We start from the raw sequence: 21191 nt of genomic DNA on the forward strand, positions 1-21191 counted from the left end.
CAGATAGCTAGTATAGACATATGCTGAATATAGTACTCAAACATTTCAATCATTCATTCCTCTATTTTATGCTCATCTATTTTATGCTCGTAATATCATGATGCAAAGGAACTGAGATATCGCTCAAAAATGCACTAAATACCATCATCAGAACCACAACCCACAACTCTACTCCTCCCGCCTCTTCAAAACAGCAATAACACACCACCTCTTCTGATTCTCCGTACCCTCCCCTTCCCTAATCGGAATCCATTCCCTGCGAATCTCACCCCCATCCTCCAACCTCCCAACTAAATCCCTCTCATAGATCCTCTCAATCACAAACCCATTCTCAAGAACCGTCTCAAAGAACCCGGCAACAATCGCCCGCCCCGTATGGAATCCAGCAACAACCCACATCTTTCCACCTGGCGAAAGGAACCACTGCATCGTGCGGGCGAGGTTCTCATGCTGCGAGCGCATCCAGAAACAATCCGCCGCGACAATTCGCGTGAAGGTACCCTTATTCGCCGTCGAGAAGGAGTCATCCAACACACCCCATTCGTGCGGTTGCATTGACACTTCTCTCACGACCTCAGGCGTGCGCTTGGATAGGTTGTGCTTTATATTGAAAGTGATTGCCCCGCTGAGCGCAGGCGAGGAGGGGTGGTCGGTTGCCACGACCTTCGAGGCACCGGCTAGGGCACAGATTACAGATGGGAGGGCGGCGCCTGTACATAATATGAATGCGTTAGTTTGGGTTGGTTGGGGTAGGCGGGGGTACAGTATAAACTGTGACGAATGCTAATGAAAACTGGACTGCCACTTACCAGCGCCTAACTCAAGCACACTCTCGCCCTTGATACTCCACAACTCTCGGTTTTCCCTCCGGGCTTCTGTCTCTGTTTCGCCTGGTGCTGTGGGTGTGTCTGCTTCCTCGACACCCTCTGCAACGACCATCGCCGCGCTCCAGAGGAAATGCGCGAAGAGCTTGCGTCCCTCGTCGACCTGGTTCACGGAGCCGTCTGTCTTGGCTTGGCCTGCGGCGATCTCCTCGGAGCGCTTCTCGCTTGAGCTTGGGTAGCTGGGGACCATGATGTTGAGGTCGCCATAGCGCGGGGAGCTGTAGAGGAGGTGTTGGCCTGGGTCGCCGTGGAAGGAAGGTGCATCATCTGGGAAAAGGTGGGGGAGGAATGCACCGAAGAGGTCTTCGGCTGATTCCTCGGTTTCGCTGTCGAGGTCTTCGTTTTGGAATTCTGGCGTTGGGGCGCTGGTTGTGTTGGTGGGGTGGTTGCGGCGGGGGAGAGGCCGTAGACGGGAATGGAGCATTGCTGCAGGTTGTGAGGGGTTTTCGAGTTAGTGTGTGGTGGGATTGAATCTGGTGTGTACGAAGTAGACCATCAAGGTTTGTATGTTTGAAAAGTCAATTGACCTATTATGTGAGGGCGTTGCGATCCATCCCGCGGTCTGCCCAATCTTCATCTCTTATCGCGTATTTTGATGATAAGGGTTGACAAAATTTGTTTGCATTGTTTGATAGCTAGATTAGGTGAGATTCCCTCCGCCTTTCAGCCCTGGAGGTCCGACCACGTCATGGTAGCACAAAATTGGAGAACAATAATAATGGAGCATGAGATTCACTGGGCTGATTGAACTGCCGTTTTGATAAAACCATTGAGAAATAAATTCAATAGCTATGGTAGCTCTCGGGAGCTCTAATAATTGGATCGACGGCGATCCAACTTTCTAACCCAATAATCTGACAAGAAGAATGTCCCGAGTGTCTCAGCCGCAGATCAAGAATGGCGGGCCAGGAACCTTGCGAATATGCCAGAAACAAGAAAGATCAGGGGGCCTCCTACTCAAGGGCGCCAAAAATAATTCCCAAGTGCTCGTGCGCAAGAGGATAGTGTTACGCTCGGAGTAATGATCCTCTCCTGCAGGTGTTAGCGTGCGAGATGGCGCGACCTGATCGTAGGAATGTGATGACCTGAGCGATTACCTAACTGACACCTGTCCCCCGGGGGCCCGGGGGCCAGGGGCCCTCCAGTGCTGCCGCCTTGGGACTGTCTTGGGTTAGGATGATAAGCCACAATTCCTCTTTGCCACAGCAAAAGATATTCTTATGCTGCGCATGTCCACGGGTACATAAGGGAAATTACATTATGTATATAAATTATATCCATCGTATCAGCTGGAGTGTATCAGGTGATGTGGTTTACTAAGCCCCAATGACATCATTCGCCCCACCCATCCACTCTCTTCCAAGCACTAGACCGGTCGATGCTATGCAGGTGATCTGGATACATGGCAAACCGGTACTTTCTAAGTCACTAGTTCAAGTGTTTGCGGGCATCTCCTATCAACACACATTCGTCATTGCCCGGGTGGGAACCAAGTAACATGATTGGTACTTCAATCCGGAGTCCAGCTGTCCCATCTTGTGACCCTAAAACTATGTTGTAGTTGATCGTCAGGCAACTTTTTTTTTTTTTTAAAAAAGCAAAAGTGTTCCTTCTATTCCAAGGTTATGTTGCATATAAAAAGACATTCCAAGGTTATATCAAGTGGGAATTGGATTATAATTATTTTATAGGCCGTTGAGCCTGGACCCATGGCACTGTCCTTCAGAACCAGGGCGCAGGCCCTTCCCCTGTACGGAACGCTATCCGAGGGCTATTAAGACACATATTACATATTTAAGAAGATTATGCCCAACATTCGCCATCAGAATTCGCTAGAATTCGACCTTGGAAGCTGTTACTATTACACGTCTTTATTCGGATAAGTGGATCCACTCTGCTATCGCATCAGAGGCATTGCGACACACACACAGATACAACACACAATAGAGGACATGCTTAGGGAACATAGAATATAACATTATAAAGTATAGACAATAATATAGTCCAAAGGCATACATATCTTCAAATATATTAGCAATAAAATACCAATCTCGTATGTGTGACCGGTGATCGCTCCTCCCCCCGCATGCTCAAAGGGAAAGGCCCCCGCAAACCTGAGCGATTTTGGCTCATACCGACCCTGACTCTTTCTCTCCTTCTTTCTCTTTTTTTTTTTTCCTTTCCACCTTTCTTTTTTGGATTCCCTCACCTTTTTTTTTTTATTCGCTTTCATACTCTCTCTTCATTTCCTCTTATTCTCGCATTCATTGCTCTCCTCTACCTATACATCTCGCATCCGAAACTCCGCCTTATTTCACCTTCATTGAATTGAGGGCAACTCGTGTCTTAGAGGGTTGTCAATTCCATTGGAAGCTTCCTCTCAATTCTTACCATGGCCTCATTCAAGGTATGTGTCCAGCATTTCCGCCTGACACAGGGGGGGTTTTTTTTTTTTTGGGACTATACTAATGTAGCGGCCCCCTTGGCCATTCACAGGAATTGTCCATGTCGCGTCCTCTCCCCAACCCTAGCCAGCGACACCACGCGCATTCGATCTCGTTAGGTGCTCTCAATCCAAACCACCGTGTAACTCGCCGAAAGAGTGTCACCACCGCCGCTGCCAACGCTGCCGCCGCAGTTGCTGCCTCCATGGAGGGCGGAGAGGCTACCTCGCTCCCCATGGGTGCGCACCGCCGCGGCCTAGGAGGCCGCAAGGGACTGGAATCCGGCTCCGTCGGAAACGTATCTGGCTTTAGCTCCTACCTCTCCCGCAGCATCAACAGCCCCAGCCAGGAATCACCGGTCGCCCGCAAAGGTTCTCCGGGATCGGACCACTCCGATAGCAAGCTCAAGAACCGGAACCGCCGAGCCAGCGAGGGTGCCCAACTCAAGACCGAAGGGAAGCGTGCCTCGACGGCCATACGTTGCGATCGCTGCGGGAAAGGGTATAAGCATGGCAGCTGCTTGTCTAAGCATATGTGTGTATCCCCCCCTACCGCTCGGCCGTCTTCTTCTAGCTCGATCGGGAATATGCACCATGTCGGCTCTGTGCAGGTCGCCCTCGTGGTTATTCAGCTCCCCCTTCGTCACTCCCCCCCTTTCTTCCACCTTTTTCAGTAGCATTTGATTGACGTATTTTTTTCGTGGTATCTTAGGTGGGAACACGACCCAGCATGGTCCGTTACTTCGAAGCTTCTCATCTCCAAGCATCAGCAGGTTCAACTGCTGGAGGCCGCCTCCGTTTTGGTCACCATGAACCACGATGATCCACCCGATGAGTCCGCCGAGTTGGAGTCGGAAATGTCATCTGGATCGCCGGACGCCCTGTCAGAAATGAGGGATGGAATCAGTTCCGCTGAGACCACGCCACCCCCAATGGACTCGGAGGAAGACGATGATTTCGAGATGTCGGGTGTGCCGGCACAGTGGACCAAACGCCCCAGCGTCAGCAACGCCTCGGGTTTCTCTCGTTCCTACCAGTCTATTCCCTCCAGCTCGTACAACGAGAGTGCTCCGCTGCACTCGCCTACCTTCTCCCACTTCCGCCACTCGAGCATCGACACCCGTCCGTCGACGGCGGACACCCGGTTACACGAGGATGATGAGGCGGATCTTGCTGCGGCCATCGGCCTGTGCAATTTCGGGACTCCTCGCACGGGGCCTGTTTCCATGACCCCTGACGTGCCACCAGTGCCTCCACTGCCGGCGCGCTACTTGGACTCAAGCAGCCACCCGATCAACCACGGTCTCCACTCCCCTCAATCGCGCCCCCTCGAAGAGGCGGCTCGCCGAGACTCCGAGGCCAACATCGATGTTTTCTTGTCCCGGTCGCTCAACCCGTCGCTGTCGTACAAGGTGTCGGATGAGCGTGAAGTCCGGACAACTGGTGGTGACGAGGCCCAGAAATCTCGTCAACGTCGCAACGCCGATGTGGACTTTGGTAACCGCTCCGCACCAGCCGATGACGACGATGGCGGTGTCTTTGGCCACATGGAAGAATAAATCTCCCAGTACCCTCAGTGCCTGCGCGCCTCCGAGCCAGTCCTTGGGTCAAATTGGCGTATGCCGAACGACGACCCCTTCACGATCTCATGTACGAGCTTGAGCGAATTTTTTGAACCTTCTTCTTTACATGTTTACAACCACTCCAAAAGGAGAATAGAGCCAATGTCCAATAATCGTTCAGAGCTCTTTTCTCAACGGAGTGTTTCGCAATTCTCGGGACCTTTTTTTCACTTACCTTTTGAGATCCCATGTATCAATCATGTCTCCTTGGCCCGCTCTGTGCTTTTTTTTTTGTGTTTTGTTTTGCCACAGCTTATTCTGGAAACCCCCATAAATGGCCATACTTAGTATGGCCGGCGCATATTTATCATCCCTATCATCCCCATCAAATACTTATATCCATAGGGACATGACACAGCATTCTCATGTCCTCTATGCTTCTCGTTTGTCTTTTTTTTCTCGTTCTGTTTTGGCCTCTCACCTCGCACATATATACCAAACCCACAAATTCTACGATCCGCTTTCCTACTTTTCCCACATGTGTATCTCGTCCGTTCTTTTCTCTCCATCCCCTTGCGCACGCCCTTCTATATCTCCTCACCTATGGTCTCTCACTCTTGTGTACTCAATTGACTCGGACGGGGCATACAATGAATATATCTCATGAACGTATATTGTTCTAGAATGTACATATGTAGATCTACAGGTCATTTCCATATCTGTATGTGTACCTGTACATCATAAGCGGGGAAGCAAAGCCCCACTACGGGGTAGTGGTCCATATTATTTTCGAATCTATGTTTCGTCATAGGTGAAGTCATAGGTGAAGATCTAGGATGAATAAGTAGAAGGGGTTCTGATCGAAAGAAACTAGGGTGCCGGTCTCTTTTAGGGAGATTATGCCGTTGCCTCTTTCAGGCCAGTTATAGAATGAGGCATTTCTCCTTGCCAATGATTCAATTGCATTCTAATACCTTATGTAGGTGTTGGGATGTGCCAAGCTGGTCATCCATGCGGCATCTATCGATCCCAGGTCAAGATACGTCTCCATTCCCCTCTCTTCCTCTCTCTCCCTTCTCCGTCCTCTTCCGGTTAAAGCGAATGCTATATAGTTTTCTATACCATATCTCTCTATATGCCTTCTCTAGAGGTTATAAGCTTTTTCTTTTACTAGTAAGGACCACTAATAACTCTTTTCTCTAAAGTTTCTACGCCCCGTATTAGTACACTTAATCGCCTCATTTGATTCTTTTTGAAGATGGCCAAGTTCCCCAACAGTTGGAGTATTTGAGACCCTACTATCGAACTACAGCCATTCATCTCGAAATATGCCATCACCGCCCCGGTATCCGAAAAGTATTTTGGTGTAGAACCCTTCTCTTGCCCAAGATACTTGAGATGATTGCGTTGTTGTGGTGTCGTAATCAGAAAGGTTTCATCCCAGGTAGCGCGTGAGTCCGATGGATATTGTATTGCTCCTTATAAAGAAATATTGAAGATATAAGATACATAGCAGCAAGGTAGTACGCGCTCAGCACCAAGTATAGTAGTTGTAGAGATTGATCAGGACAATGGTGAAGCAATGTCAACCAGCTTGGTTTCAACTGAACTGTGGGGTTCAACGGCCAGTGGAAGAGATCATCCCCTGCTTGAGATGTAAGTCGATGAAATACTAAGCGAAAAGGGTGATGACAACTGAAAGCCTAGGCAAAGAAGTTCCATGTTGGTCATCTTCTAGTCACCGAGTGTGTATATCAGCGTTGGATGTGAGGCCTAAACCAAGCAGATCGTAAATACTATGGACTGTTGAGCAATAAGCATAATTTGATAAGCCAATTCATTAAGCAGTCAAGGAATTAACCAAGGCGATAAGTATAGAAGAGCAAAAGCAAAAAAAAGTCAAGGGGGTATTCGCAATCGTTCTTTGAATCAGCAGCCACCTCCACCACCACAGCCTCCTCCACCTCCTCCACCTCCTCCTCCGCAACCACCGCCGCCACCGCCGCCGCCATCTAAATAACGAAGTCAGTATGTAATTCCGTCTATCGGATGCAATAAAGAAGACCTACCACCGCCACCACCTGATCCGCCTGTATAGAGAACACATTAGAATCCATTGCAAGTCGAGGTTCATAAAGATACTTACCACACCCTCCAGTACCACTGCCTCCTGCGCAGCCACCTGCGGCTACAGCACCACCTTTTGACAAATCAGTTTCACTCAATACTTCTAGAAGGGAGCAGGAAGAACTTACCACACGTGCCGGAACAACAGTTCCCAGCGGCGCCTACAGTGACATTCATGCAGCCAGGGTTAGATGCGTACGAATCACAGTTGATGGACGGGTCCATCATATACGGTGCATAATATGGCATAACAATGGGGTACCCATATGCATAAGGCATGTAGTATGCTGAAGCGTCGCCCTGATAATTAGAAGATTTGGAGTTGGATCGTTGACGCCGCTTCTCAGCACGCCGGGAAGCCTTTTCGTAGTCGCTCCGTAGACGCACACGTTGCAAAGCGTTATGCCGCTCAGCCCGGTGGTACGTGTTTGTTGGCCGGACGGCGTTGTGCGAAGAGATATGTGGGTTCTTGTTTGGGTCGGACGAGACATCGGGGCGATCATGCAAGAGGTCTGCAGCGGCTTGGGCGCGAGAGACCGAGGCCGAGCGAACGGTGATCCACCGGCTATACAGGTCTGGTGTTCGTGTCGCCTCGCAGTACCAGCAGGTGCATTCGCTGTATAACCCGCCGTCGGTGACACGGCGGTACATCTTGCTGGTCCAGGCAAAGCCGTCGGAGAGTTTTCCCTCGTCGACTTTGTCGTCGTGGTCGATGAGCATACGATTACCACCAAATTTTACCTTCGACGTGCTGTATTCGTAGTACCGCGAGGGGCTGAGTTGGTGTGTGTGCCAGGCTAGGTCGACGTCCAGTGTGGGCACAGCCATCCTATCTGGGTTTTCAATCATGATCCCGAAGAACACTTCGTACTTTTTGATCAGTCGGTCCATAGTGTTGAAGACTGTCGGCGAGTGCAGCCAGTCGATTTTGTCCATTTTATCCACGAAAGTGCCTTGTCTGATAACAGCGCCCACAAGGTCTAGCGCGAAGGGACCGAGGTTCTCCCAGTATCGAGACATCATTCTTCGGAATTGGATCTTCTCGGCATACTCAAAACGTTTAAGGTAGACACCATGTGCTTTCCACAAAATGTTTTTGTCGCGTAGCTTGGTCTCAAGTAGTTCCCTCAGTTGGGTGATATTCTGACACCGATCCACTCGAGCATCAGTGAATTGCAACAAGTCCTTTCTGGCAGCCTGGACGATTCGTGTGGGGAATAGCATGCCCCGGGGGGGCTGATGATTGGTATTAGCAGTTGAGCCCCCCTCGGGGATTCCATAAAGATTGGTGAACGACCCGGGCATAGGGAGGTCTTCGTAAAGACTTGCTTCAAGGTCTTTTCGAAACTTTGCCACCTTGAGCCGGCCATGGTCGATCATGTGTTGACAGCCGACGCATTTCACCTCAAATGAATAATCGGCGTAGCCATTGCTAAATTTGAAGGCGTAGGCAACAATTCCCCCAAAGCGAGCTTCTGTCCACGGGACAGCGTTCGCCCGTCCACAGCAGGGGCAGTTGACTTGCTTGGCCGGCGGGTCGTCCAGATTGTTCCACTTGAAGTTCAGTTTCTGCTCGAACAGCCGCTGGGCTTGTTCAGAAACTGTATACTCCATCGTGTGATTGTTAATGCAGCGATCTATCACTTCCCATGGAAATCCCGTTGCCCAGGTGCTAATCTTGCCGTATCGAATGCAATCCTCAAGGAAGTTCCGAGGATTCAACGAATGAGCATGCCAGACCATCAAAATATCTATAGAGCAATTAGTCAACGGTCTTTTTGCCTTAGTATCAATACACTTACCCAGCGGGGGTAGATTGTCCGTGCTCCACGCAACTATAGTACCACAATTAAGGATGTTTTCATAGTCGATACACTCCAAGTCAGTAATAGTTGCCATCGGTCTTGACCGCGGGAGGCCAATAGACCACCACTTGGTATATCGATCCACCGCACGCGCTGTATATACAGCCCAGCGCTTTTCGCGAAGACGAGCCCGCGCTTCATTCAGTGAATTCGGGAATCTTTCAGCTTCGGCATCGTGGATACCAAAAAGCCCGTCATCACTAGAGATAGTATCTCGCAGATCTGCAAGCACAGCCAGAAACTTGAGATGTGCAACACACTGATCGCGAGTGATGGAAGTCGAAGAAGGTGGATGGGAACTCAGATCCAGCTGTGGCAATTCTAGGGGCGGCTGCTCGACCTGGTTGGCCGAATAGGAAGGTGGTCGCTCACTGGAAGACTTGCCGATGACTTCAGATTGATCGGGTACCTCTTTGGACCTTTTATCCGTTGGCACAACCATGTTGACGTTTGATAGAGGAAGTATGTTGGGAAGAAGGTGTAAGTGATGCTGAGTCAAGTCTGAGGGGTGTGGTCCCGAGGTCCGGTGGCCCTTTATATCAATTTGATGATAAACACTAGGTATCATCCCGTATCTGAGTACACCCAGATAAAGTCAAGTCGGCATGGCGCTTTTACCGAATTCGTGACCTTTCATAGCCTCCGAGGTGGATCAGATGGACGAGATAGACGAGATACAATTATGACGATTGCTACGAATTGCCCTGAAGGATTGAAACGTAAACCACCTTTGGCTAAGCCTCCTCCAAATACAAGGATTTTAGCGAATGAGATCTTCGTATTCGCTTAGAATCCGAGCCAATAATCTGAAAACGTTTTCTTTGATTTTATACTGGATTGGATGCACCCATAGAAAACACAGGGCGAAACCGGGCGCGGTTGCACTGCCTTGCTGCCTTGGTGGCTTCAGTAGGGCCCCAAGGCTGTGTGGAGATGCGCTGTATATTGTATGTTGTACACAAGAGTTTCTAGTGTCTTTCTAGTGCCTTTTTTTTCATATGCTTGTTACTACATACTTGTGTAACTACATAGGACTCTGTATAAGCCTGTACTTCAGCCCATCTCCGGTCACGTGCTAGAATAGCCGATCTCAGGTCACGTGGATAAATATAAAGCATATCCGGTCAGGTGATATGCCCCTCTGCGCTGACTCATCGAGCTTCCCGGAAGAAGTGTGCTGTGCGCTCACCGAGTGAGAACGAGAAAGTTGAGACGGTTTTGTTGGAGAAAGACAAGAAGGAAAAGGAAATAACAGAACCAAATCAGACTGCCTGGGTCAAGACCTAAACCGAGTGTCTGCGAATCCGTTGGAAAATCTCTTTCACTATCTGAAACCGAGATCTCGATCAGCAAAAACGTCATTCAGCCTGGCTTCTCTCGGGCGATCGAACGGCATCGGAGAGGGCCAGGCCCAAACTCTTGAACCGATTGCGACCATTGATAATGCTTCTATTGGCACCAGTCCCGTAATGGCGGGTGTAAATCAGTTGGCTGTCTCAGTTGCCGCCGATGGCGTGCATGGTCGCAAACGCAATATGACCATTGCGGGGATCGATAGTTCTCCGGGGAGTATTGAGGATATGGATGACAATGATTCGCGCGAGGAGAAGAGACGTCAGCCAGTGAAGCGCGCTTGCAATGAATGTCGACAGCAGAAAGTAGGTCTAGCATATTACCGCAAAGTCTTCAGCACTCTCCAGTTTTGACTAACCTTATCGGATTGTGACAGCTCCGATGCGATGTCATCCAAGACCCATGGACCGATTGTTCGCGATGCCGTCGACTGAGGCTCGATTGTAAAATCGAGTCCAACTTCAAACGTGTTGGGAAGCGCAGCCGCAATGCGGAAATGGAGAGGGAAATAATGGAGCTCAGAAAGCAGATTGCTACTGGCCAACCAGTCCCTGGAATGTCACAGCAACAAGCGTTGACCGCAGGACAATTGACACCAAAGCAAGAATCGAGTCAAGTCAGTCCTGCAGTCTATCAAACCCCATCAGCCATGTCCGCAGATCAGTACATGGGATCTCAAGAAGCTGTCGCATCTCTTCTAGACCTTCGTTCGGGCTTCGATGGTACCAACTTCATGAGGAACGGTGGACAAATCAGACGGATTGAGGATGTTATGGTTGTTCCCGAGAAAGTGGCAGAACTGTTTAATATGTGAGTCCCCATCTGTCAAGTCGCTGTGATTGATCTAACTTGTTCCTATCAGATTCTTCACATACTACCACCCTTTCCTTCCATTTTTGGACCGAAATCAGTCCCCCGATGATTATCACAATTCTTCTTCGTTACTCTTCTGGACAATTCTCAGTGTCGGTGCACGACGCTATCAAGGCGATTCGAATTTGTTGAATTCTCTGGCTGGTCCTGTCAGCCGGCTAGTCTGGAGCACTTTAGCAGATATCCCTCAAAGCTACCATGTTGTGAAGGCTCTCGCTCTACTATGTTCATGGCCGTTCCCCACAAGCAGCACCTCCACAGATCCGACCTTCATGCTATGTGGAATGATGGTACAGGTTGCCATGCAGCTTGGTCTCCACCGGCCTTCTCACACTCAGGACTTCAGTAAATTCCGAGTGGAACTGATCGAGGATGAATTGAGAGACAAGGTGCGAACTTGGGCGATTTGCAATATTGTTGCTCAAAGGTATGTACAAAACCATAGTCAATTGCTGCTCGCCTTCATCTCATGTTTTACTTTGCAGAGTTTCCACCGGTTATGGACAGCCATCATCTACTCTTTACGACTGGACATTGTCCTCGAACGATGCGCTAGACCCAAACTTCAAGCTTCCTGAAGATATAAGGCCAAGATTGGAGATCGAAAAGTTTTGCGACAGAGTCACCCGAGCGCTTTACACAAACCGACGCGATCCTGTTGGCTTAACTAGCGACCATGAACGCTCAACAATGATTGCGTTTCTGTCGCGAGACTTTGAGGAGTTGGAAGAACAGCTTAAATCGCAGAATGACTGTAAGCTTCCGAAGTTCAAGTGGGGATATATTGGATGCGTGACTAACGACATCTAGGTATTACTGACTTGTTCCTCCGTGCTGCTAACCTTCATTTGCACCTTTCGGCATTCTTTGACGAGCCAACCACTAAGAATTACCGCGAACGCGTCTTATCTCTGTATGTCGCGACGACATCATTCCTCGAGGTTGTCCTGAACCTCGAGACCGAGGTTGGCCCGGTTCTCTCTTACACCCCATACTATGTTTACCAGATGATGGTTGCCGCCGGTTGTACTCTTCTGAAGCTGTGCAAGAGCTTCTTCGCATCTCACATAGACATGGAATACACCAAGAACCTATTCAATCGTACAATCTGGGCCATCCGGGGGGTTTCAGCATCCAGCAACGACCTACCCGAACGGCTTGCTGAAGTGTTGGCTCAGATGTGGAGATTGGGAGGAGCGACTCAACGGCCTAACAATAGTACCGATGTTGATGACTCCCTGCGACTCAAAGTACGTTGCCGAATGAGCATGTCCCTGCTTTTCGACTCTGTGTGGCGCTGGCGAGAGGATGCCAGGACCAAGGGCCGAAACATTGAAGGTCAGTATCCCTCTATACCCTCAGGTATAAATCTAAAGTCTCTAACCTTTGATTCTAGCCTATCTGAAAAACCCAACAAACCCCGACTCGGCAGCCGATTCTTCGGCCACTTCATCTGTCGCCGCTGTACACACATCTACATTAACACCTGGAATCTCAGGGAATGATCCAAGCCTTGCCCCAGCACCCCTGCTATCCCAGGCTAGTCTTGGGATTCAACCACCCACCACCCAGTCTAACGGACTTCCAAGTGGCTTCATTGAACCTAATTACGAAGTCTTCGATCCGTTGAACTGGCTGCTTGACGGCCTGGTAGACTTGCCTTATTCATACTCCACAATGGGGGGGATAGAATCTCAGGGCATCGCATAGATTTGCCTGCCTAATATTTCCTTGGCATTATTGCCGGTTTTTTTTCTTCTTTTTTTTTTGCGGGCGTGGCTTGCGTTGTCTGCTTGTATCATTATACCACATATTCGATCGCTGATACTTCCCAGGGAGTTTGTTCATGTTCTTTTCATGTCCGTCTGTCTATATTTCTTATGGGTCCCTTGTACGATGTCCTTGGTTCTTTTCCAATATGATGCTATATTTGGCCTAAAATCCTTGTCTGGAAAAAATGCGCCAGAGAGTAGCCTCATGCAATTATAAAGTCCGGTACATTATGTACGTATATCACACCGAGTTATTTTTGTCGCTTCGTTTTGTGAGCACAGATTCGCTCCGTAGAAGCAATTTCAACCTAGCACAGTGATATTATTGCTTTTCTGTCATCTCAACCTTTTTTGCTGGACGAAACCTATATAATCTCGGTCATCCTGGCCCTTCTTGTCCATTTCTTCTCTTTCCCATTGCTTCTTTAGAATAAAATGGCTTTCCTTTATATCCTCAATTGGATCGAGGTGGAACCTCGCATTTCGGCTATAGTGCTGTGCCTATTTGTTCCCTCTATCTTTTGCTTCTTGGTTGCGGCTGCTTTGGTGTTTACTTCCTGTCTCATGGCTAACGTTAGTGACCTCCCCCATCTGGTGATATTTGACCAAAGTGCAAACTCACATGCTGATACGATTTGCTGAATTGGCAGAATCACGTTCCTTTCCCTGCACGCAAAGACTATTTCTCGATATTATACCAGCAGTACAGGTTTGTTGTGGACGGGCCCGGTATGATAAAGAAAGGCTATGAACAATTCGCAAATGGCTTGTTCGAGATTCCGCGGACATTCCGCTTCGGTCAGGTCATATTATGCCAGCCGGAGTTGATCGAAGAACTAAGAAATACACGGAGTACGCTCGTCTCCCCCGAGCCATGGATTGACCAGGTAGGCTTTTGGGTGGATTCTCTCTCTGTTTAGGCTAACGAACATTATGCAGCTCCTTCAGGTCTCTCATGTTATGCCTGGCTATTTCCCCAAAGGAATGGGATGGCCGAAAATTGCTAAAACTACGCCTGGTTTGATTCGTGTCATGGTTTACAAGCACTTGCATCGGTATATGCCCGCTATGAATCAGGCAATTATCTCGCAGCTGCAGACCCTAGGCTTCAAAGATGGGGGTAAGTTTTGGCGACTTTATAGGCGAGATAGTCTCTAATGTTTTCAATTAGAATGCAGCATCGGCTGCTTTGATTTGGCATACTCGATCGTAGCCTGCAGTGGCAGCTTTGCTATTGTCGGCTCGCGGCTTTCTCGAAATGAGGAGTATCTTAAAGCTGTTAAGGACCACATCCTTGGGATGATAGTAACCACTCGTGTACAATTTCTTATTCCAGATTGCTTGAAGCCGTGAGTGAGACGCCTCATTGAATTTCATTTTCCGTGGACTAAGACACAAATAGCTATATTGGTGGGCTCATCGGTCGCCTTGCCACTCTTGGGACTAGTTGGGATATGCACGCCTCGCGTAAGATTATGCTCAAGCACTTCGATGCACGTGCAGCAGAATATCACGCTGAGATATTCAGTGGTAATGGACCTAGTGAGACCAATCTCGATGACTCGGACAATCCGGTATCCCTGCCTCCCCTTCCCTCTCCCTCCAATGATACGGTGACTGAACCATCTATAGGTTGAAATCTTCCAATGGCTGTATGAGAGTAGTGTTCTTCGGGAGCGATGGACATATTCAGAGGTGATAGGTGAAATGTTGCTTCTGCAATTTGCCTTTATCTACACCACGTCCTATGTAAGTACTCTGTACGCATATCGTGATCCTGCAATCTGCTAATTTAACCACCAATAGGGACTCTACGGCGCCCTGGCTGAGCTAGCTCGACGACCCGAATATATTGCACCCCTGCGCGAGGAAATTGATCTGATTTTTTCTAAAATGGGACCAACCGTTCCAGCCTGTGATGGCATGGTTTTGATGGATAGTTTCTTGAAGGAGTGTCAGCGATTGAATCCCCCTCGGCACGTACGTCTATATGCGACCACCCATGGGGATTGTGCATGGCTAATGCAATAATATGGATATTAGTCTCTGCCCATCGGGTCTGTTTTAGTAACTTCAAACTTTATAACGGTTTGTTCTTGCGCACACAATATCAGGCCACCAAGGAAACATTGAGCTGATCAAGTATGGAATGATGAAACAGGCATCACACTCAAGCAGGGCTCCCACGTTGCCATCCCAAGCGGAATCATTCAACGATCCAGCGAGCACTATGCAAACCCCGACGCGTTCGACGGTTTCCGGTTCATCAAGCGTGCTACAGCTGGAGCCAAGGATTCCCGGCTGGTCGACCTGAGCCCTGACTATCTGGTTTTTGGAATGGGCGCACATGCCTGGTAAGTCATTTTTCTGGCTGGCCCTTTTAATTTCGTGCCCTGGTTTCAAATCCAACCGCCTGGGTCCTATCGGCTGACTTTTGCTCGTGTTTGTAGCCCTGGACGATGGATGGCTAGCGCGCTCATGAAGCTCGCCTTCGCGCATATCCTAAATCAGTATGACATACTCCTGCCTAATTCGGCTTCCCTCTCCTTGACTGGTTCGCTTTCATTCGAGGAGTTTTATGTGCCCAACTTCGGGCTGAAGATTGCTCTGCGCAAGCGCTAGTAAGGATATCTCGAGGGGGAACCGGTGTGTCTAGGCGCATTCCAAAGAAATCAGGTAGAATTTTAATCATGTCTCGACCGGGGCACATTCATATTTATTTCAATTAATGTAGTGCTAATAACATCGAAAGGGAAACATACATCAATTGCCTTGGCGCCTTAAAATACTACACGATAAGCTGATAAGATCTTGACTCCGCCTATCTCCAACCCGTGGACTGTTTCAACTTCATCTCTTCATCCTTTGCCTGCGTACCTGAAGTTGGTTCGAAATCATGGCGTCGTCAACTTCCTCCCAGAAATCTCGATCTCTGCTCATCCCACATAAGTGCGCTCTTCTACCCTTACCAACCAAAAGGCCGGGCTCCAAAGTATACAAAGTCCTCAATCCTAGCGCCATCCCCGCAGAAACGCGCATCAAACCATCATACGAAGAGTCCACTCAAGAAAGAAATAAGCCCACATGTTCAAGCCAGCATAATAAAAACACAGTTGAAGACGAAGAAGACTACGAGCCCCAACCCCCACGCTTCGAAGTCTCATTCTCTATGCCGCCACAACCCTTCCTCGACCCGCCGACTTGGGAAGCGATGCTCAAACACAGCCGCGAGAGACTAGCAGCACAATCAATAAAAGATGAACCAGTATCATGGGCGGATCAGGAAGATGAACCGATAGAGCGGATGAGACAACAAGTGGAGCGCGAAACGGAGTATGGGTCTATGGCTATTCGGGGCCGGTCGAGTGTACGTGGACGTGGGAAGAGGGGAAGGGGAAGAGGCAATGTCTACTGGGGTGGTAGGCATTGATATTGATGGGTTTAGGATGAGCTGGATGTTTTTTTTAGATACCCTATATCTGGTTAATATGCCAGATATGACCACTTGAATAGCCGGCTGTCTTATAAGACACCCAGCCTTCATTATTCAAATAATATGAAGCTAAATTGGTCCTGCTTTCATTAAGTACATCCAGGTGTGTGCTCGTATTCATTTAATACATTACTTCAATGAACTTATTTACATCCAGCCCTAGGGCCAAGGGATTATTGCTTCGTAGGCCATCTTATGTCACACAACGTGAAGCAAGGGACAGCTTGGAGCCCTTATTCGGTCCTAGACTGATGAACAGGCTGGAAATTCGATACGTACACATGTATGTATGCTAGAAGTAAACAAAACAAGATAATGGTACATCTGAGAAGCCAACAAACTTGGAACAAAGGAGGAACAAAAACAATGGAATCGTCATCATGGGTTCATGTTTCATAATCATCATAGATTTCATATTAAAAGATCGTCTCGGGGCATTGAAGCAATTTCAAAAACAAAAACAAAAAAAAAGCAAATGCATCGTGAAATCGTCGGGCAAGTGTTTGAAATGCGTGAAACATATCCAATCATAAATATGGGAATGACATGAGACAAAATGGAGAAAAGGACATCACTTAGGTCATCTCGTAGCCACCTCAGCTGTAGCACTAGATGCCACGTAAACAGGGCCACCAATACTCTGCTTGAGGATTTCCCTCCGGACAGCCCGTTTTCTCTCGTCTCGTCGCTGGCGCACACGTCGCATGCGATTTCGCACATTACGCCAAGACATCGACTGGAGCCGCAGTCCCCAGCGAGAGAGAGACCGGAAGCGAGTCGGGTTCAATGGGGATCCTGTTCGGAACATGCCTTGATCAACCAAGCTACCGTTGCTAGTCATTCCATTGAACAAGCGTCTCATTTCTGGGCGGCGACGCGCTAGAGCAGGCGGGCCGTCGAAGATGATGCGCCGCTGGGGCAGGCCTAGAGAGTTGTTTACAATCAAGGATTCATCGGGGCGCGGCAAAGTTTCCCGCGTCGGCGAGGGATCTTTCTCCGGGGACCCGGGTACGTCTTCCCAGAATCCTCGCGGCCGCCAAAACGGATATAGACGACTGTCCATTTCCATTCCTGCAGTTCGGTTCTTGGCCGATTTCATGGAGAATGACCGCGCTATGCTGTTGAAGGAATCCGACCGAGGGCGTGCGCTCCAGGTACGACGGACGGAACTCCATCGTCGACCTAGGCCTTTGTTTTCATCTTGCGCGTCAGGTAATGGAAGCGGGGGAAGAGGTCTTGTGGATGGGGGCTTGGGTGGAGGGCGAGGGTTCTTTAAAGGCGAGTCGACATTGAACGTTGCTATTTGTGATGGATTGTCGGGCGTGTGAGGGGGTTGGGGAAGATCATAAGAAATCCCAAGCGCTTGGAAAGGGCGGCTCGAAGAGGCTTGTACCCGAGGGTCAACAAGCAGCAGTGAGTGATTGTTGTGTGCGAACAGGCTGACGGCTGTGGCCTCTTGGATTTCGATAGGTCCTGGCGAATACGATGGAATTGAGCCTTGGGTGAAAGGCAAAGATGGAGGACGCAGGGTTGCCATATCATCGGAGCTAGCAAAGAGATCGTGCATATTGGGAGCCTCGAGTAGGCCATGGCGGTCAGGCGAAGCCAAGACGTTGTGACGAGGCGGAGACACCGGCTGATGCTCACGACGTTTTTGCATCTCGAGGTCAATGGCTAAATTATGGCTTCGTAGACTGTCAGAAGTAAGGGAAGTTGCACGAGAATTGTTCCGACTCGTTGGCGCAGAAAGCGACGAGCTTCGGGGTGGTATTTCGGGACGCACTGTGCGACGACTTCGCAGGCTGTTGGAAGTGAGAGAAGTCGCGCGAGAATTGTTCCGACTCGTCGGCGCAGAAAGCGAGGAGGCCCGGAGTGGAATGACAGGTCGCCCCATGGGACAACCTCTGGAATCGGTCTCGCGAGATCTCGTCGACATTGAATCAGAGACGGTGCGTTTCTTCTGCCCCGGGATATCTATGCGACCCGTTGATGCTGTCGGAGGACGACGGCTTGATCGATGAGAACCCGGTTTGGAAGAAGCATGACTGTTAGGGCGGGACCAGAGAGACGAACTTCTCTCTGGTATGACCACCACGTTGATAGTTTCGATACTGGGCTGTATTGCACTGTTGCTAGTCTTGGCCGGGAACGATATCTCCGATGTTCCGCTTTGAACATCCTGATCAGAAATGCGAGCGGCCTTGTGAATCAGGCGGTGCTGGGATTCAGGGATGGAGGCATAAGATGTACGCTCAGATCTTGTGATGGGAGAGCTGGCAGACCGCAGAGAGCTTCTCTTTTCGGTATGCCGGAGTATTCGTTGGGCTCGTTTGGGAGAGTCGATTATCATAGCCTCAACGGTGGATGTCGAGGAGATGCCCGACAAAGGACGGGCGTCTAGTCCACTAAATCTTGCTACACCCTCCGGTGATGATGACCCAATATTCTCACGGAACTGCTCCATTGAGGTACTTGCTTTGACTTCATGCGCACCATTGACACGGTCCCGCAGACTTTTTTCCCTCATCAAAGAGGCATCCAGGTGCTTTACATCCAGCACATCTCTCTCAGTGGTTGAGTTATAGACTGATCGAGTGTGGTTCTGTGCAGACTTTCGCTTTCCGGCTAACGGTGTTGGCGACCCATCGATCGAGTTTGCGGCCCAATGCCCATCAAAATACTCGAAGCCGGTGTCGCATTCGGTTTCGCTATGTTGTTGAGAAGTAGATGGCGGAGATTCTTTTATATTTGGAAAGTGTGAAAGATATCCATTTGAGGCGGGTGGCTTTGACGGTTGCCTCCTTTGTTTTGGTGTCTGGGTCGTGGCCTGAGACATGCGAACCGGAGTGTCCATATCTTCTTCTGATGAGATATTCTCCAAAGCCGTTTGAAATGAATCGGCTCGAGATGACGAGGAGAAATAATTAAACTGGTTCAACGTAGGTCGCTTATTCGAGTTCGTTCGGGGAGGCGTCACATCCGGGGTTGGAGGCTTAGAAGGACGGCGAGGGGTCAACATCCCAGATGTTGGTATGTCTGACAGAGAAGAATTCATTTTCTGAGGTGTTCGTTCGTCAACCACGAGTTCTTCGTGGCCTGCACCCGGGGGTGTCAAGGGAAGCGACGGCGTCGCAGTATGTCTCCCATTCTGATCCGGGGAGACCGGTTGGATGACTTCAATGCTAGGAACGATTACACCCCGCCGAGGGAGCGTCTTGTGAGACCTTAGGAGCGGCCGTTCGAATGCTTGCAAATCCTCCGATGACCCCATCACTTCCACGCCCGGCATCTCGGAAACAGCACACCCACGGAGACCGGAAGCATCCACCGTCGCTTTTGTGAATTCGATTGGCGTTTAGATACCTTTGGGTATCATAGTACGGAGTAGGGTGTCTCGTTCAGAGTATCGCAAGGGTCGCATCGCGCGCAATCACTTCGCGACCAAGATGCGACCAATAGTCAAAGTCAACGGATCCTAAAGTCCAAAGACTTTGCTTTGTCTCTGTATGATGTAGGGGGGGTGGCCGATCGTCCGAGGTACACTCGAGTCCGTCACAAAGGACAAGAAATGATTCAGTACGGAATACGGAGCATCGGCATATGCTTTCACAAATGAAGACTCTGGCTCGACCTGTCTCTGTGCAATGTGAGCTGTAAGGGTGGGGATGGACGATATTGGCGAGTGGCTGGGGGAGTCTAGTCTCAAGCCCTCTTATCCCCGTGTTTCAGCTAAGTATGAGGCAATAAAGAATAATCATTCAAGTAACATAGGATAAAAGAATCAAAAAAGAATACAGTGTTCAAAAACGCTCGCTTGAAAGATTGAATAATAATATGACGAAGGGGGTGTGTCTTCGTGCCACTGTTTCCCGCTGATTAGCGCCTCTTTCCTATTCAGGTAATATTGATGCCTTGCAGCCTCATCTCATTGAGACTTCACACTGGTAATCACACTGCAGATCCATCACACTAGCTTCTACCTAGGTAGGTATGAGGGACCTCTCAAATTCCGATCCTACCATGGCTTGGAATTGTTCTCTTATTAAGACTAGTTTCGGTGGCATAGATTCATCCTTGAGTGTGAACCAGTGATTTGATTACTACATCCTACAATGTAGGATGTATATGCTCGACCTCATCTGCAAATCGAGACCATGTGGAGACTTGAAATTAAATGTCAATATTCCTTGGACATAGAGTGATTTGAGATCTCATGGCTCTATCACAGCCCTTACTTGGCATGTTTGGCCCTTGATGCAAGTTTCAGACATACATACATTCCAGTCCTAGAGAGAAAATGCACATCCTTATTTTGGGGCTCTCGAATGAAGAACTATGGATGTCAAGCAACCAAGTACAGCACAGTGTATCATGATATCACAGCATAGATATTAATAAAATAGTGCTTTGTAGCATGGCCTTGTGTACAATACATTTCTGGCTTTTATTCCAACTTCCACTTTTTACTTGACTGGTCTTCTCTTGGATATATAAAGGCTTGTATCCTCTTGTTTGGTGGCTCTCGTTTTGGGGAGATGACTTACATTTGAAAGTGTATGTACACCTAGCTGATCTTGTACTGCAAATACATCAAGGATGAGAAAACGGTAGACTTTCGAAAACTTAAATGGGCTTTCTGTTTCTAGCCTATGTGGAAATTTTCTTTCATGTCATTGAGTCTGTGTAGCCACTGTATGTTATAACTCTTATGCCTGTAAAAGGAGCGTTGGTTTTTTTTATAAAAAAAATCTAATATCTGTACAGTTCTGCGGTCAGCTAGCAATCAAATCGGGGTCCCTATAAGATCCGATGGTTGGAA

General features: G+C 48.9%; 6 protein-coding genes across 6 annotated transcripts; 3 read left to right on the plus strand and 3 right to left on the minus strand.

Moving 5' to 3' along the window:
- Positions 1 to 168: 168 nt before the first annotated feature.
- N7471_004528 (putative nicotinamide N-methyltransferase) lies at positions 169 to 2124 on the minus strand (the record flags this gene model as incomplete). The annotated part of the gene is made up of 3 exons (XM_057277247.1): positions 1970 to 2124; positions 810 to 1916; positions 169 to 710 (listed from the first exon to the last, which is right to left on the minus strand). The coding sequence occupies exons 2-3, from the start codon at positions 1306 to 1308 to the stop codon at positions 169 to 171; spliced, it is 1041 nt and encodes a 346-aa protein (XP_057136857.1). The 5' UTR covers positions 1309 to 1916; positions 1970 to 2124.
- Positions 2125 to 3276: 1152 nt separating this feature from the next.
- On the plus strand, positions 3277 to 4886 carry N7471_004529 (putative C2H2 finger domain protein; the record flags this gene model as incomplete). Its single annotated transcript, XM_057277248.1, has 3 exons — positions 3277 to 3291; positions 3381 to 3862; positions 4040 to 4886. The coding sequence occupies 3 exons, from the start codon at positions 3277 to 3279 to the stop codon at positions 4884 to 4886; spliced, it is 1344 nt and encodes a 447-aa protein (XP_057136858.1).
- Positions 4887 to 6914: 2028 nt separating this feature from the next.
- N7471_004530 (uncharacterized protein) lies at positions 6915 to 9323 on the minus strand (the record flags this gene model as incomplete). The annotated part of the gene is made up of 4 exons (XM_057277249.1): positions 6915 to 6979; positions 7036 to 7089; positions 7145 to 8767; positions 8819 to 9323. The coding sequence occupies 4 exons, from the start codon at positions 9321 to 9323 to the stop codon at positions 6915 to 6917; spliced, it is 2247 nt and encodes a 748-aa protein (XP_057136859.1).
- Positions 9324 to 10350: 1027 nt separating this feature from the next.
- Positions 10351 to 12817, plus strand: N7471_004531 (putative C6 transcription factor (Leu3); the record flags this gene model as incomplete). Its single annotated transcript, XM_057277250.1, has 6 exons — positions 10351 to 10539; positions 10611 to 11044; positions 11097 to 11534; positions 11593 to 11861; positions 11918 to 12445; positions 12504 to 12817. 6 exons carry the CDS (start codon positions 10351 to 10353, stop codon positions 12815 to 12817), a joined length of 2172 nt encoding a protein of 723 aa, XP_057136860.1.
- A 793-nt stretch (positions 12818 to 13610) lies between these two features.
- On the plus strand, positions 13611 to 15501 carry N7471_004532 (cytochrome P450; the record flags this gene model as incomplete). Its single annotated transcript, XM_057277251.1, has 9 exons — positions 13611 to 13766; positions 13819 to 13999; positions 14051 to 14228; positions 14282 to 14453; positions 14512 to 14628; positions 14686 to 14833; positions 14923 to 14967; positions 15041 to 15233; positions 15330 to 15501. The coding sequence occupies 9 exons, from the start codon at positions 13611 to 13613 to the stop codon at positions 15499 to 15501; spliced, it is 1362 nt and encodes a 453-aa protein (XP_057136861.1).
- A 1451-nt stretch (positions 15502 to 16952) lies between these two features.
- N7471_004533 (uncharacterized protein) lies at positions 16953 to 19661 on the minus strand (the record flags this gene model as incomplete). Its single annotated transcript, XM_057277252.1, has 1 exon — positions 16953 to 19661. The coding sequence occupies one exon, from the start codon at positions 19659 to 19661 to the stop codon at positions 16953 to 16955; it is 2709 nt and encodes a 902-aa protein (XP_057136862.1).
- Positions 19662 to 21191: the final 1530 nt, after the last annotated feature.

Source organism: Penicillium samsonianum, assembly GCF_028829775.1.
Source record: "Penicillium samsonianum strain IBT 33392 chromosome Unknown utg000003l_segment0_segment0, whole genome shotgun sequence".
Taxonomy (NCBI): domain Eukaryota; kingdom Fungi; phylum Ascomycota; class Eurotiomycetes; order Eurotiales; family Aspergillaceae; genus Penicillium; species Penicillium samsonianum.